The following is a 17,152-nucleotide window of genomic DNA, read 5'->3' as shown; positions in this document are numbered from 1 at the left end:
TATTTTAACTAATCCTAAAATTGTTGATCAGGACTTGCCTGTTGAACATTTGAAAGAGTAAACACGTTAATAATAAATTGTTACAAGTAAACTTTTCATTTCATTATTATCTGAGGAATGATACATGTACCTTTTGATTAGCTGTCCTCCCTTAACATCAATGTACACGTATACCATGATACCATCTTTCTTGTCTTGTCTTGTGAAATAGGACTAAATTTTAATAACGAAATGTTACTGATATTATATATGATGAAACAGACTTGAGTTGAGACTTTCATTTCCACGTTGAACAAGTCAATTCGCTTGTGGAATATAGTGAAGACTCAGCCATCTTGGATACTATTTTTCCAGTCCGCGTGTTTCTGTTCTGGGGCATTTTGACCTGTGTCAATTGTTCTAAAATTTCAACCTAAGGCCCTCCTTCAAATTAGTAACCCACCCAGTCATTTCTGGGCGCCTGGCCCAGTGGCCCTGCACTGCACTGCACTGCACTGTAACGTTCATTCACTATCTGACATGTATACAGTCTACGATAAACGTGTAAAGTCACTGCTGGAAAGAGCCGCATAAAAAATTAAACAGATACCCTTTTACCGCTCTTGCTTCGTGGTACACGAACAATTTAATTTCCATATGGACAGCTGTATTAATTTTTGGATAAAAAGAGTTTGTATAAAATAACTTTGAGATATCAGTATCATATAAGGGTCTACATATAACATTAAATTATGTAAATTCTAATACTATATAACATATTTTGTGATATATCATATTAGTTTGTATAAACTCTCTTTATTTATATAGATAACATTACCCTTAATTTTTTATAATAAGAGATTCTACCATAATAATGCAAAATATTGATTAAGGAGATTAGGTATATATTAATGATGTTTATGTCGCAAACTTAAATGCCTCACTAATAAAAAATAGCAATAGTACCACTTCACATAAAGACTAATTTACAATAATGCAAGTCAATTTAAGAAGTCCCTACTTCATCTTGTTTACCCTGAATAAAATTTCAACATTCGGCATTTGGTTGTTGAAAGCTTTAAAGAATGAAGGATGCACACCATCACACAAACTGACAACACACTGCAGACAATATATATATATATATATAAATAAAAAATAAAAGAAAGAGCCAGTTACAAAATTTGTGCTCCTGCTTCTTTCAGGACAAGGTAGTTATTTATACAAGATCCATTGGTTTTTTTATATGTATTTTTGTAAGGGGAAGTCACTTATGTTATCTATTACACAGGTCAAAAAAGGGACATGAAAAAATCCCTTTGAACAGCGCAGGGCCAAGACTTGGGAAAGAGTCTTTACTGTCTTAAGACAAGTTGTGCAGAATCAACAAATAAATTAAATTTAGTTGAAAAACATTAAATACTTTTATGTCAATTTTATATTTCTTCCTAGACTTCTAGTTTAGTTTAGTTTATTCGGGTCTCTCTGGTCCGGCGATTGCTCAAAGGCTCGTGCTGATCGGGATATTTTTTTTTTTCCCGGAAAAACAATTTGGTATATCATCTGAAGCGGGCGGTCGTACAGGGATTTTTCACGGACATTAACTCATTGTTTCAGGTATCCCTCTTTCTCCTATATTGTCAGAAGCTCTTGTTTTAATACAATTCAACTTATTGGGACTCTGTTGACCATTTTGGTCTTCGCTTCTGTTCTGGTTTGGTTTTGCAAGTTGCATTTTGAAGAAAGAAAATTGGAACTTTTGATTTTATGATCTCATATGTTGAATTTAGATTCAAATTGACCGTTTATACACTGTTTGTGTTGTTGGACTCTATTGAAGCTACCGATGCTGCTTAGCTGAGGAGAAAATACAGGAAAAGAACAACAATTTTTACTTGATGTTAGATTTGGATTTTATTTTATTTAAAAAAAAAAAAAAACAACATAAAAGATTATCTGGGCACGGCTGATTTGAATTTTTAAATTTTTTAGAAATTTGATTCAGATGTCTTTTGTACTGTCAGATAGTCTTTTGTACTGTCAGATAGTTCTGGAAAAGAAAAAGCTAATATTTTTTTGCTTTGGGTTTTTATTTTTATTTTTTATTAAAATGAATAATTAGGCCCAAAACAGTATTCGGCATAGCGGGTTACCAGTTTTAATGGTTATCAAATAATGTAGAATCTTAGACTCTTAATTTTTTTTGTCTTCAACATTTAATGTCTTGACATTCAGTTATTTGTTTTCCCTATTCCACCATGTTCTTTGCAACTAATTGATGGCGTAGTTCCATTAGTATATGAGTTTAATTTTGAATATATAATTAGCATGAAGTTGAAAGTTATAAGCTCATAGCTGACAGTTTTATTTCAAATTGGAAATCAGTGTAGGCATATTTTGTGAAAAGCTTGAAGGTGGTTTAGGCATCTAAGCTGTTCTCAGTAAAAATGCTCAGACTATTGCCTTGCATCCTTTCTAGTCAGTTATAAATGGGAAAAGAGCGTTTTGCTTCCTAGACTTAGTTGGGTTGTAACATTATGGCACTAGATGTGGTTACTAGTGCCTCCGCTGTTCCAGCTTCAGAAGTCCTTTCTCAGATTATAGAGGCCATCCTTGAGATGGTGGTTGCTGCCAACAATGTCTTCGTTAACAAGGAGAGTTTTATTGAAGTTTCGACTTATTTAAAAAGGATTGTCCCAGTCTTGAAAGAGCTGAATAAAAAAGATCTTGGTAATTCTGAGAGCTTAAACAATGCGATAGAGATTCTTAATCGAGAAATAAAAGCTGCAAAACAACTTACGATGGAATGCAGCAAGAAAAACAAAGTGTATCAATTGATGAATTGTCGAGCAATAGTTAAGCGCTTAGAGGATGCAACTAGAGAAATCAGCCGTGCACTCAGTCTTATTCCTTTAGCCTCTCTAGATCTTTCAACAGGTATAATTGTAGAAATTGGAAAGCTCTGTGAGAATATGCAGACAGCTGAGTTTAGGGCAGCTATAGCAGAAGAAGAAATTCTGGAGAAAGTTGAATCAGGAATACAGGACAGGAACATTGATCGTTCTTATGCCAATCATTTACTGTCTCTCATAGCAGATGCTGTTGGTATCTCAACTGAGAGGTCAGCATTGAAGAAGGAGCTCAATGAATTTAAGAGTGAGATTGAAAATGCCCGACTGAGGAAGGATCAAGCTGAGGCTATACAAATGGATCAGATTATTGCTTTGTTAGAAAGAGCAGATGCTGCTTCATCCCCAAGGGAGAAAGAGATAAAGTATTTTTCCAAGCGGAAGTCTTTGGGTAGTCAGCCTTTAGAACCTCTCCAATCTTTTTATTGCCCAATCACTCGGGATGTTATGGTGGACCCTGTGGAGACTTCGTCAGGACAGACATTTGAGAGAAGAGCAATAGAAAAATGGTTTTCAGATGGGAACAAATTGTGCCCCCTAACCATGACCGTTCTAGATACATCAATTCTTCGGCCAAACAAAACTTTGAGGCAGTCAATTGAAGAATGGAAGGATAGAAACACCATGATTACAATCGCTTCTATGAAATCAAAACTGATGTCCGAAGAAGTGGGAGAAGTGCTTCATTGCCTGGAACAGCTACAGGATCTCTGTCAACAAAGAGACCAGCATCGGGAATGGATAATTTTGGAGAACTACATACCAAGTCTTATTAATTTACTTGGTTCTAAAGATCGTGATGTAAGGAATCAAACTCTTGTCATCCTTCGCATTTTAGCAAAGTATAGTGATGATGCAAAGGTACCTAACTTAAACTACTCTTTTTTTTTTTTTTTTGTTTCTGTGGTTTGACTTTGTAACAAGGAGTGAGAATGTTGCTTTGCAAAACTTTGTTTAGTGTCAAGGTCAATATGTCATTAAGTGTTTTCACGAGTTTTTTTTAAATTTGTTAGATAGTCTGGACATGTTTACTTAGAATATCTTTATCTTTGCATTGATACAAATGTTTGTATTTTCTTGCTCTCTCCTCACATGTGAATTTATCTGTCTAATGGGTAACGTGAGGTAGGTATACTAATTTGTACAATTTATGTTACAATTGTTAATAGAAACTTAGAAGAAAAAAAAAATGACTGAATTTTATTTTTCTAGGATCATACTTTATTTCAATGCTCATCATACTGACAATGCTAATTTTGTCTACTTTGGTCTAGGATACTCCTGATATACAGGCTGCTTTTGCTAACTGTGATAATTTGCAATTCTGATGTGTATATGATTGTACTTAGCAAAAGTGCTGATCACTTTCTTAGATTTTATTTTCTCTAATAACTGAAAACATGCTGCAGGAAAGACTAGCAAAAGCTGATAATGCAATTGAATGTATTGTTCGATCTCTTGGACGCCGTATTGAGGAAAGAAAATTAGCAGTTGCATTATTATTGGAATTATCACATTATGATGCGTTACGAGACTGCATTGGCAAAGTTCAGGGCTGCATTCTTCTCCTGGTGACAATGTCAAGTAGTGATGATAGTCAAGCTTCCAGAGATGCACAGGAGCTATTGGAGAATCTCTCATTCTCTGACCAAAATGTGGTTCAGATGGCAAAGGCAAATTATTTTAAACATTTGCTGCAGCGACTCTCAACAGGTCTTTTTTTTTTTTTTTTTCACATGACCTTTTAGCTTCTTTGTCAACTTCAGTCAATTTAGTTTTTCATGAGTGGCCTTTGTACTGTTATTTTCTTTTGAATAGTTTTTTATTTATTTTCTGTTGGAAATTAGGCAAGTCCCCAGTGCAAATTTAATAGCTGCTTAGGGTAGGTAACCACTTATGTTTTCTGAGGTTTTTGCAACCAAATGTAACATTAGCCTGCAAAATATGTGGGATTGTTCAACTTTGAACTTTTAAGATTGAAAGTTTCTTTCCACTTGAATAATGGTAGTCTAGATTATAAGATGGATTTAGTGCTGAAGCATTTGCCTCCAATTAAATCATCACTTGTAATCTTTTTAGAGTATAATGACAAACGATTTAAAGGTTGAGGGTAATCTAATGACTTAATTGTCAGATCAATTTCATACGCAAAAATTTTTTACTCATGTTTCAATGTCACTGGTTCATTGTTTGTGCAGGTCCTGAAGATGTTAAAATGCTCATGGCAACAACGTTAGCTGAAATGGAGTTGACTGATCACCATAAAACATCTTTGCTTGAAGGAGAAGTACTGGGTCCACTTCTTCAGTTGGTCTCTCATGGTGACATTCAAATGAAAAAAGGGGCTGTTAGAGCTCTTCGGAACCTTTCAAGTGTACCTAAAAATGGATTGAAGATGATAAAAGAAGGTGCAGTGGGCCCATTGCTTGATCTCCTTCTCCGTCACAGCTCATCATCCTCAAGCTTGCGTGAGCACGCAGCGGCCACTATTATGCACCTTGCTGTATCAACAATGTCTCAAGAATCCAGCCAGACACCTGTGTCACTATTGGAATCCAATGAAGATACTTTTATGCTATTCTCTTTGATAAATTTGACAGGGCCTGATGTGCAACAAAGGATTCTCCAAACCTTCAATGCCTTGTGTCAGTCTCCCTCTGCAAGAAATATCAAGACCATGTTAATACAGGTATCTCTTATGGTGGAAGATGTGTGTGTGCATAGGTGCTTGTGAGCTCTGTGTTTGTGTATGTGTTCCATATCCAGAAGGAAATAACTGTTGTCTCTTGTTGGGCGCAATTGTTATATACTGACAAATGTTAATTGCTCTAATTTATGGATTGCAAGTTGAAGTTAGATGGAGTAAAGTTTGTATTGAAGTATTATTTGTTAGTCTACAGACTACTTATTTTAGACCAAATGTATGTTCTGTGGTTCCTGGTATAATCAATTAAAGCTTTTTTATACTTATCCGAAATCTGGCTCCTGAAGATTTTAATCTAGTGATAGGGTGTTAGCATTTCCCACTACTCTTAAGATTGCGGATAGATCTTCAGGAAAAGACAGAGGGAGAAGCTAGAAGGGCCAGTTTCATACATAAGCACCATTTCATTGGGCATCTTTCTTTTTTACTTTACAAACTGGAATACTGCATATGTCAAGTCCTTCTATCTTCTCAATACTAAAAAGAATTATGAATATTGGCAGTGTTTTGTATTGTAGGGATCCTTATTGACTACTTTTGATGACTCCTAGTAATATATTATCATTTTATTTTTTGTTTTGAGCCCCATACCGCATCTGAATATCTTCTACGTGCTTTAACTTTCTTTATATGATCAGTTCTGTAGAATATCATTGGATAAATACTAACTGGTTTTAATGGCATGAAGCAGTGTTCAGCTATTCAAATACTAGTTCAGCTATGTGAGCATGATGACCAAAATATCCGACCAAATGCTGTGAAATTGTTCTGCTGCTTGGTAGATGATGGTGATGAAGCTATAATCCTGGAGCATGTTGGTCAGAAATGCATCGAGTCCTTAGTCAAGATCATACAATCTTCGGACAATGAGGAAGAGATTGCCTTTGCAATGGGAATTATCTCTAACCTTCCAGAAGTGTCCCAGTTCACTCAGTGGCTTTTGGACGTGAAGGCACTTTCAATAATTGTGAATTCTTTGAAAAATGGCAGGCAAATTGATCCAAATAAAAGTCAGTTAGTTGAAAATGCTGTTGGAGCCATACGGCATTTCACTTCTCCGACAAACTTGGAGTGGCAAAAGAGAGCAGCCGAAGCTGGTGTTATTCCCATATTGGTTCAGTTGCTGGAATTTGGAACCAGCGTGACAAAAAAACATGCAGCCATTTCTCTTGCTCGGTTTTCAGAAAATTCACTTCGGCTGACCCGTTCAATACCAAAGCGCCAGGGTTTCTGGTGTTTCTCGGCTCCACCAGAAACTGGCTGCAGGGTTCATGGAGGATTCTGTGCCGTTGAAACATCCTTTTGCCTTTTGGAGGCTGGTGCAGTTGCACCACTTGTGAGGGTTCTTGAAGAATCAGATCCTGGAGCCTGTGAGGCTTCTTTAGATGCAGTACTGACTTTAATTGAAGGTACAAAACTTCAAAGTGGCAGTAAGGTGCTTGAAGAAGCTAATGCCATAGACCGGATGATAAGATTTCTGAGTTCCTCTTCTCCCAGACTGCAGGAAAAGGCTCTGCATGCTATAGAAAGGATTTTCCGACTACCAGAGTTCAAACAAAAGTATGGGAAATCTGCTCAGATGCCTTTGGTTGACTTAACACAGCGGGGCAACAGTAGTATGAAGTCTCTTTCAGCCAGGGTACTTGCTCACTTGGATGTGCTTCACGATCAGTCTTCTTATTTTTGAAGAAATTTAAAGTGGCTTTCAGCTATATGAATTACATAGTTATAATAGGGCTGAGGAAACAGATGATGGTGCAAAAGTCTCCTTGATGCTCTAGCTGCGCCAGAATTATGGACCAATTGGCGGATGAGTATGCACGAAAAAGCACGAGAGTTTGCACTTCCCCATGGATGGTGATAGTTCATCTCAAAGCCCAAATGAAGTTTGCTGAACCATATTTCTGTTCAAAGCACTGCATATGCAGTCTGTGCACTGTGGTTTTCGGCCGTTGGAAACTTGTACCCAAGGTGACCTGGACATATTTTCATGCTTTGGTTGTAAAGAAAAGGTTTGTTAGAAGGGAAGTTTAATCTGTCTGTACAGTTGAAGCTCAATTGCTGATGGATTTCTTAGAAGATGACGAGAAATCACTGGAGGCCACCACTAGCAGAAGCAGAGTAGTCACTCATAGTTTATTTTTTTCCTTTTTTAATTTCGTAAAATATTGTTTATTTATTTATTTTCTTCTCTTGCTTTTTGTTTTATAAAGTCTTAAGTCTTGAATGTATCCAATCTCTATTAGAATTGAACTTGAGTTCATCAAAGCATTTTTACAATAGTAAGTTACAATTTTACCTGCCGTGGTTTCAGGCTTCTGAGTTCTGAAGTATCTAAAGCTCTTAAACGTCTTATCGTTCTTCTGTTTTGACCCAATCATACCTCTTGATTTTTGTAAGCCCAGTCTATTTTCTAGTCTTCCAAACACGGCGACGACGTTTTATTTGGGAAGAAATGCCCATCTAGAAATGATTAACGATCAACAAAACTATGGACATTCCTGTTGCCTCAGTTCCTATCACATTACTGGTTATGTACTAACAAGTTTTTCAGTGATGCACAAAAGAGAACTTGGTATGAACCAATTGAAACAAATCCATGCCTACACCCTAAGAAATGGCATTGACCATAACAGGTTCCTCATAATTGAGCTCCTTCGAATCCCAAACATCCCTTACGCGCACAACTTGTTCAATCAAATTTCAAACCCAAATGTCTTTCTTTACAACAAGCTCATTCAAGCCTACTCTTCTCAGAACCAACCTCACCAATGTCTTTCCCTCTACACCCAAATGTGCAGCAAAAAATGCTCCCCGAATCAGCACTCTTACACCTTCCTCTTCACCGTTTGTGCTTCACTAAACTCCCTTCCTCATGCCCAAATCCTCCATTCCCATTTTCTTAAATCCGGATTTCAAAGCGATGTTTTCACCTTGACTGCTTTGGTTGGTATGTATGCGAACCTACGCTGTATAGAATTAGCACGCAAGATGTTTGATGAAATGCTAGTTAGAGAAGTACCCACTTGGAATTCAATAATTGCGGGCTATGCAAAATGTGGTGATATGGAGGGAGCATTAGAATTATTTAGGTTAATGCCAACTAGGAATGTGGTTTCATGGACAGCAATTATATCCGGTTTTGCCCAAAATGGGCAGTATGCTAAGGCCTTATCGATGTTTTTGAAAATGGAGGCTGAGAAAGATATTAGGCCTAATGAAGTTACCATAGCTAGTGTAATACCAGCTTGCGCAAACCTTGGTGCATTAGAGATTGGAGAGAGGATTGAAAAATATGCAAGAGAGAATGGTTTTTTCAAGAATATATACGTCAGCAATGCTGTATTGGAAATGTATGCTAGGTGTGGAAAAATTGATGTGGCAAAGAAGTTGTTCAATGAGATTGGTAAGAGGAGAAATTTGTGCTCTTGGAATTCTATGATCATGGGTTTGGCTGTCCATGGAAAATGTAATGACGCTCTTGAGCTCTATGAGCAAATGCTGGTACAGTCTTTTTGGTTACTGTGATATTTCTTTTCTTTTATTGTATTTTGAAATTTAGTTTTTTAACATGTTTGTATTGTACCTTTATGTTTTTGGTGGGTGGTAGCAGAGGGAAGGACCTGCACCTGATGATGTTACATTTGTCGGACTTTTCTTAGCATGCACTCATGGAGGCATGGTAAGAAAAGGAAGAGAACTTTTTGGATCAATGGAGAAAAGGTTTAATATTACTCCCAAACTGGAACACTATGGATGCATGGTTGATCTCCTGGGTCGTGCAGGCCAATTACAAGAAGCTTATGATCTTATACAAACTATGCCTATGAAACCAGATTCTGCGATATGGGGTGCTCTTTTAGGAGCTTGCAGTTTTCATGTTAATGTTGAGTTGGGTGAAATAGCGGCTGAGTCTCTCTTTAAGCTAGATCCCTGGAATCCAGGGAACTTTGTTATTCTTTCCAATATATATGCATCAGCAGGACGGTGGGATGGGGTTGCAAGGTTAAGGAAGGTAATGAAACGTTGTCAGATTACAAAGGGAGCGGGATATAGTCTCATTGAAGAGGGAGGTGATATTCATAAATTCATTGTAGAGGATAAAACGCATCCTAAATGTGATGAGATATATGCCCTACTGAATGAAGTTTCAGCAAAAATGAAACTACCAAGATATGTAACTTACTTTAAAACTGAACTTGAAGAGCTATACCCGCTGGAGTAGAAATCCCCTTTGTATTATGACGCCTTGGAAGTTTTAACCCTATATTTTTTTATGACTTTTTGATTTTACACTCTTTATTAAAGGGGGTTCGTGTATCCATGAGGGTGTAATGAATACTCCTATATTTTTCAAGCCTTGGTTAAATCTGACTCTAAATATGATACCTTTTCGTGCTTTACACCTGTATTGTTACTTTTCCTCATGGTTAACACAGAATGTGGCACAGGATTAAAGAAATTTGATTTTTATAAACCCAAACCAAACTTGAATGTTATATAGTAATTCTGGAAAAGGAACTGAATATGGTAAATCCACATTAATCTGCTGAATTGAGCAGTGATGTCTGTCGAACACTTTAACTAACCATTTCTTCTACGGATCTAGTAAACAAAGGTCAATGGTATCTTTGTTCTTCAAAATAAAAACATATGCTTTACATGAAAATATAAATAAATAATTTATCAAAGAATTTAAATTAACAAAACGCTGAAAGATATATCTTCTGATCTGTCAGTGTCAATTCTGAAAATTCTCCCAAGCCGTTCACAGACTATTCCCAATCATGATGTCTTCTCTTTCTTTGCCCCACGTCTTCTACTCCTTCCCACAAACTTAAGAAGCTCGTCTATAAGAATGACAGGTGCCGAGACTAAAATGACCAGAAACCATTCATTCAGACTTAATGGAACAATACCAAAGACGTCTGCAAGGAGGGGAACATAGAGTATGAGGCAATGGAGTCCAAATGAGAATGACATGGCAAATAAAAGCCATGGATTCCTCCAAGGTGGCATCGTCACCAAGCTGTTATCTTCAGAGACGGCATTCAGGGAATTGAACATCTCAATTGCCACCAATACAGAAAGTGACAGAGTCATTGCCTTAACTTTACCAACGGTAAAATAATCACAAGGGTTAGAGAAAGTAATCACCCGTCCCCCACCAACCATGTAGGGAGACACAGTGAAATTGGACCATGTAGAGCACTCCCCCCAATTCCGGAGCTGAAATAATGAAACAAGTGTATGTCCATCGTCAACAAGACTGATACCCATTAATGAACCCTGAGTATACCACAAGATGAATACACCAACGGTTGCTATTCCCACATAACTACCAATTACCTGCGATTGACCACTCAAAATATTAAAAAATATTCAAAGTAATCAGAACACATAAACATCCCGTACATTATATTCGAACATTATAAAACTCAGCATGATATGCAAATACAGAAGATATTCTAATCAAAATACACTCCTTTAATACATAAATAGATAGAAAAACAATATTTTAATACGATTATGAAAATTCAAAGGCTAAATTACTTTACCAAATACTTCTCTGGTCCTTCATTTCTCCAAAGCCATATTATAAGCTGATTAGTCAATCCTACATATCTACATTTTACTATTATTAAATCTTCATTGTTTCATTGTTTCTGAATAATCCATGAAAAGAACAATTTCAATTGGCAAAATTAAAAATCAAAAACAGTGTTCCATTTGTCAGCATTAAGAGGTTCAAATTCCAGTTTGTTCAAGTAAATGCCAAATGCTATTATGAAGTTCTTATCAAGAATAAGGATTTTGATTATACTAACCAAGTAGCGCAATAGAACCCATGAATTTATTAGAGCATCATCACTTCTGCGGGGTGGTTTCCGCATTATATCAACATCAGGAGGGTTAAAACCAAGAGCAGTTGCAGGAGGACCATCAGTAACCAAATTTACCCACAGAAGCTGCACAGGTATCATACATTCTGGAATCCCCAAAGCAGCAGTCAAGAATATGGATATCACTTCTCCAACATTGGATGATATCATATACCTACAGATTGACGAGATGAATATGCATTTGTAGACCACTCAAAGGAAGACGATAAGAGAATAAAGATTTACCTGATAAAAGCTTTCATGTTATTATAAATTGAGCGACCCTCAGCGATAGCTGAAACAATGGTGCTAAAATTATCATCTGCCAAAACCATATCTGAAGCTTCTTTTGCAACCTGGAATATTAAACACAAAGAGTTCCCAAATTAGGAAAAAAAATCAAGTTATTAATTCTACAGTAACTAGACATTCAATGTCCATCCTTTGGGCAAAAAGTACAAAAGTGCAACAAAATAGAAACGTTAAAGAACTACGTTACCTCAGTTCCTGTGATGCCCATAGCAATTCCAATGTCTGCCAATTTGAGTGCNGATAAGAGAATAAAGATTTACCTGATAAAAGCTTTCATGTTATTATAAATTGAGCGACCCTCAGCGATAGCTGAAACAATGGTGCTAAAATTATCATCTGCCAAAACCATATCTGAAGCTTCTTTTGCAACCTGGAATATTAAACACAAAGAGTTCCCAAATTAGGAAAAAAAATCAAGTTATTAATTCTACAGTAACTAGACATTCAATGTCCTTCCTTTGGGCAAAAAGTACAAAAGTGCAACAAAATAGAAACGTTAAAGAGCTACGTTACCTCAGTTCCTGTGATGCCCATAGCAATTCCAATGTCTGCCAATTTGAGTGCAGGTGCATCATTCACACCATCTCCAGTCATTGCAACAACTTCCCCCATCTCCTTTAGCATCCTCACAATTTCTTGCTTGTGCCTAGGCTCAGCACGAGAGAAAACCTTCCCTCCGGGTTTTGACAAAATTTCAACTTGTTGTGTGGGTGAAAGAGCCATGAACTCTTTACCTGTAAAACTTCTTCCTCTAAGATCCTCACCTCCAGAAAATAATTTAATTTCCTGACAGATAGCCTCAGCTGTGGATTTATTATCCCCAGTTATCACCATAACTTTTATCCCAGCTGCTCTACAGTCCTCAATTGCTTTGTCAACTTCATCACGAGGAGGGTCCTGTCAAGATGTGTTTAATAAGCAAGAATCTTTGAAATTCACAAGTCAAACAATATTAGTTGATGTGAAACACAAAAACAGTGACATGTACTCACCCTTAGACCAACAACCCCAACAAAAACTAAGTCACTTTCAATAGCGGAGTAGCATGCTGGATCAAGCAACTTCTTGTGGGCGGGATGATTCTCGGCATAATAGTCTGAAAACTCTCCCAGCTCATCCTTATATGCCAACCCTAAGCATCGCAATCCCTTTGAACTCATCTCCAAGTTTCTTGTAAGCAAGAGTTGCCTACAAGGTTCATCTATAGGAATAAGAGATCCATCTGCAAGTTGCACATGTGAACTGCGCTCGAGTAAACTCTCCACAGCACCCTGCAAATTCAATCATTAAATCAAGTGTAGAAGAAGGCATTTTGGTTTTGATTGTTTTACTACAAAGCATACAGTCAATTGAAACTACTTAATCTCATGTTTCACACAGAACAACATTTTAGGATGCCCAAAAAATCATTGTTTCAGCCTTTTAAAAAGTTTACTCAAAAGTGAAAGCTTACAAAAGACAAGTCAACGTTGTCAACTTTCAGCTAAATGTAACTAGCACCTAGAACAGGCATCACTTGTCCAGGTGAACAAATTTCAGATGCTTTGTCTACTCAAGTTAGCAAGCTCTAGCTGCAGAAAATGACAAAACTTTGGAGCTTAACTACTTCCATTTAATATTTTCACTGTCTTAACAGTTGCAATAAAACAATGTCAACATAAAATATGTTAAGTTTGTTACTTCCAGTTCATTAAATTTTCAACTTACAAAAGAAAACGTTGACAAGTAAAATATCTGCATTTTTGTCATCACTCATTTAACCACCAGCAACCTTAAATAAAGATACAAATAAAAATTCGGATACCAACTCTATAATAGCCACTTCTCTTACAGCAAAGCTAGCATAAAGATAAAAGTGCAAATCACCTTGACAAGTAGTCGATTATGCCCAGTAGACTCCCGGACAATAACGCTCATTGATTTTCGGATGCGATCAAACTCCAATGTAGCTATCCTTTTTGATCTTTTTGTCCACCATTCACAGCAGCCTTACATAGAAATATCATTTCAGGAAATTTAAATAAAAAAAATAGCAGAAAATGCAGAATTTAATCTCAAATAAAAAAATTTCCACTCACCTAATTTAACCGTGCTGTGGTCAATCAAATAGTTCGCAGCAAGCTGTATGTCACGGATCTTGTTTCTTACCTTAACATCTGGAACTCCCATCTTTTCAACTAAAACCTTTAAAGCTGCTTCAGTGGGTAAACCAGTAGCTCGAAAGAGACGGCCATCGCAATGGATCCCAGCATCGTTACAAACAGCACATATTTCTGCCATGGCTTGCAAGTTAGCATCCATATTGTAACATGTCCAATCAACAATTCCACCATCCTTGGGATCATAAGTTGTTCCTTCAACGTGGAAAATCCTGGAAGAAGTAGTTTTTCCACCCAAAGTGAAGAATTCTGACACAGACATCTGATTTGTGGTCAGTGTCCCAGTTTTATCTGAACAAATCACAGTTGTACATCCCAAGGTTTCCACACTGGGAAGTTTTCGCACAATAGCATTCTTTTGTGCCATTTTCCTGGTACCCAGAGCTAAGCAAGTCGTAATTACAGCAGGAAGGCCTTCTGGAATTGCAGCTACAGCCAGGGCAACAGCAATTTTGAAATAATAGGTGCACTTCTCAAAAGAAAATCGGATGTTTGCAGGCCATCCATCCACAACATCCCATGAAAGAAAATTCTTGTAATTTATGATCCAAACAACAAGGCAAATAAACCCAATTGCAGTAGTAAGTCTGCTGCCAAATTCATCTAGCTTCTTCTTCAAAGGGGTTTCACTCTCTTCCAAAGATGCCTCATGTATTTGCTTCTGTATCTTCCCAATCTCAGTGTTCATACCCGTGCTAATAACAATACAAACACAACTCCCATTCACAACTGTCGTGCCAGCAAAAACCATATTTTCTTTAGCCTGCAACTCACAGTCATCAAGGAATACAGGACTAGTACCTTTCAGAATGGGCATTGCCTCCCCAGTCAATGAGCTCTGCTCAACTCTCAAAGTTGAGGTTTTCAAAGCTGCAATTCTCATGTCAGCAGGCACTTTGTCCCCAACCCTCAGTTCCACTATATCCCCTGGAACAAGTTCTTTTGCAGGCAAGTCTGGCACAAGATACCCATCTCGCAAAACCTTCCCAGATTCACATTGCATCTCTTTGAGGGCTTCAAGAGCCTTCTCAGCATTGCTCTCTTGCCACACCCCAACAATGGCATTAAGAACTAAAATCAGCACTATCACAAATGGTTCAACATAGGCCTCAAATCCAGACTCCCCAGATTCACTACCATGTAAATAAGCTAAAATGAAGGATATAAAAGCTGCAACCAAAAGTATCTTCACAAGCGTATCATCAAATTGATCTAAAACTAGCTGCCACAGAGGCTTCCCCTTCTCCTTGGCAAGCTCATTCCATCCGTATCTCTGACGCTGCTTTTCAACATCATAAGAACTCAGTCCCTTATCCATTTTCACATTGTACTCTTTCAAACACTGCTCTACTGACCAAGACCAAGCAGGGAATGGTTTTTCCTCCATTATGATTCCAATTGGAGTTCAAATAATCCCTCCAAACAAAAAATTAGCAAATATTCCGAAGAATCACATCAAATTCCTACAAAACCTTCAAACACGTGAAGCAAAAATTTCAGCAAAAGCACGAACGACACATACTCAAAATATAATTTCAAAACTACTATGAATAAAGGAGAACGAAAATGCATATAGTTCACCAGGAAATTTTAAGTTGAATATAAAAGTTATAATTATGAAGTATAAGCACAATTATGCACTGCTTCTTTAATATAGAAACCAACCACCCTACTAAAGCACGATAATGGCTAATCTTAGAGTTAAGCCCATCCACCCACCCACAAAACCAAAATAAATAAATATAAAGGTGGTTTAACGAAATTAAAGGGCCAACAAACCAGACAAAACTAGTCTGCAAAACAACCAACAAAGTAAAAACCAGAAAATAACTGAAAACATAACCACTTACCAACTTTGAAGTAACCACTGTTATGAAGCATAAATCTTGTATAAACGTTTCCACACAATACAACTAAATACTCCAAACTTAAGCGTAAACAGAGCAAAACGAAAAAATAAGAATAGAACATTTAAAGAAGATGAAGAATAAATAACTTACAAGTAAGATAGTGGCTTGGAGAGAAAGCAAAAAGAGAAAAAAAAAATCTTGTTGAATTGTCATCTACGACTAAAATTTAGCCTGAGAAAGTAAGAGGAATATATACATAATTAAATAAATGTAGAATTCTCTTGCAGGCTTTTGAACTTGTATGGCTCCAGTCTTCTTTTTTTCAAAAAAAAAAATAATAATGTAGTGGAATTCGAATTTGAGACCTTTGCTTTGGAATTTTCTTTGCCAGTCGGTTTTTTTTTTTTTTGAAAAGTACCTTACGAAACAACCCTGGTGAATTCAGAGTATTTACATATTCGGACCCTCGTGGCGCGGTTTACTTGTAGGCTGTAGCCGTAAAGAAATTGTGACCGCAAGCTGGTTCGGAAATCTATATGTATAGTGTATGTAGGAAACACTAAACAGACAGCTCTGTTCCTGTTCTGTTTTGTTTTTTTAATTCAATAATTGGTGAGAAACTTAAGACCTTTTTTTTATATATATAATAATCTTAAATATTTGGTTCATACTAGAGGGCCAACTAGAGAAGAGATCTTGCTTCTATTTCGCATTCCGAGAAAAGATTTTTCTCAAATGGGTGATCAATTTTTTTTATGTGGTTGTCGGAGTTCTAAACACTTTTTCCTGTTAGATATTTTATCCTTTTTAGGTGATTGAAAGGCCAATTTCATATAAATAGAAGAGGTTTCAAGGCCAAAGCACTTGTATAATAAGAAATTAAGAATAGTATATATATATAGAGTATTTTAAAATCTTTAAAATATTAGGTATAAAATGAACTTTTTAGTTTAATATGTATGCATTAGAAAGTAATTGCAATGAACATTTTATTAAACAAAGGTAATGGAGAACGGTGGCAAGCTGGATAGAATGTGAATTAATAAATTAAATTAGCAATTGTTTAAGAGGAACCAGGCTTCCAGGAAAGTTCTGTGTGTTTACTTAATGCCTGCAAATATTTAAGAAATGGAATGAGATTATTATATAATGCAAATGTCAATGGCATGGGCCTCGTTAAGCCATTAGTCTACTTTGTTAGGTACTTTATTTTTAAAAGAAGTGTGTAATGCAAGTAAATTAATATATAACGCCTAAGCTACCCAACTTTTTCGGGTTGGTAGTGTTGGATACATTTCATATCAATTTTAATCTTTTTCTTTAGTTATAATGTCTTAATTATTGACGGAATACATTA

At 36.6% G+C, this 17,152-nt stretch overlaps 3 protein-coding genes across 4 annotated transcripts; 2 read left to right on the top strand and 1 right to left on the bottom strand.

The window, feature by feature from the left end:
• The first annotated feature begins 1,250 nt into the window (after nt 1-1,250).
• Nucleotides 1,251-7,893, top strand: LOC116142161 (U-box domain-containing protein 44-like). The gene is made up of 5 exons (XM_031427596.1): nt 1,251-1,596; nt 2,365-3,749; nt 4,298-4,601; nt 5,087-5,577; nt 6,284-7,893. Exons 2-5 carry the CDS (start codon nt 2,517-2,519, stop codon nt 7,277-7,279), a joined length of 3,024 nt encoding a protein of 1,007 aa, XP_031283456.1. The 5' UTR covers nt 1,251-1,596; nt 2,365-2,516; the 3' UTR covers nt 7,280-7,893.
• Nucleotides 7,894-7,928: 35 nt separating this feature from the next.
• On the top strand, nt 7,929-9,972 carry LOC116142162 (pentatricopeptide repeat-containing protein At5g08510). Of its 2 annotated transcripts, none has more exons than XM_031427599.1 (2): nt 7,929-9,096; nt 9,206-9,972. In XM_031427599.1, exons 1-2 carry the CDS (start codon nt 8,062-8,064, stop codon nt 9,815-9,817), a joined length of 1,647 nt encoding a protein of 548 aa, XP_031283459.1. In that variant the 5' UTR covers nt 7,929-8,061; the 3' UTR covers nt 9,818-9,972. The 2 variants fall into 2 exon arrangements, with proteins under 2 accessions (XP_031283459.1, XP_031283457.1); XM_031427597.1 differs by having other exon boundaries at nt 9,203-9,972.
• Nucleotides 9,973-10,075: 103 nt separating this feature from the next.
• LOC116142163 (calcium-transporting ATPase, endoplasmic reticulum-type) lies at nt 10,076-16,102 on the bottom strand. Its single transcript, XM_031427600.1, has 8 exons — nt 15,946-16,102; nt 13,865-15,417; nt 13,653-13,774; nt 12,779-13,057; nt 12,300-12,683; nt 12,047-12,156; nt 11,421-11,649; nt 10,076-10,941 (listed from the first exon to the last, which is right to left on the bottom strand). Exons 2-8 carry the CDS (start codon nt 15,330-15,332, stop codon nt 10,378-10,380), a joined length of 3,156 nt encoding a protein of 1,051 aa, XP_031283460.1. The 5' UTR covers nt 15,333-15,417; nt 15,946-16,102; the 3' UTR covers nt 10,076-10,377.
• Between the last annotated feature and the right edge of the window lie 1,050 nt (nt 16,103-17,152).

The sequence above is a fragment of the Pistacia vera genome, unplaced genomic scaffold (genome assembly GCF_008641045.1).
Source record: "Pistacia vera cultivar Batoury unplaced genomic scaffold, PisVer_v2 Contig405, whole genome shotgun sequence".
In the NCBI taxonomy this organism is placed as follows: Eukaryota; Viridiplantae; Streptophyta; class Magnoliopsida; order Sapindales; family Anacardiaceae; genus Pistacia; species Pistacia vera.
Note: the sequence above shows the minus strand (reverse complement) of the source record. Positions and strands in the feature narration are given on the sequence as shown.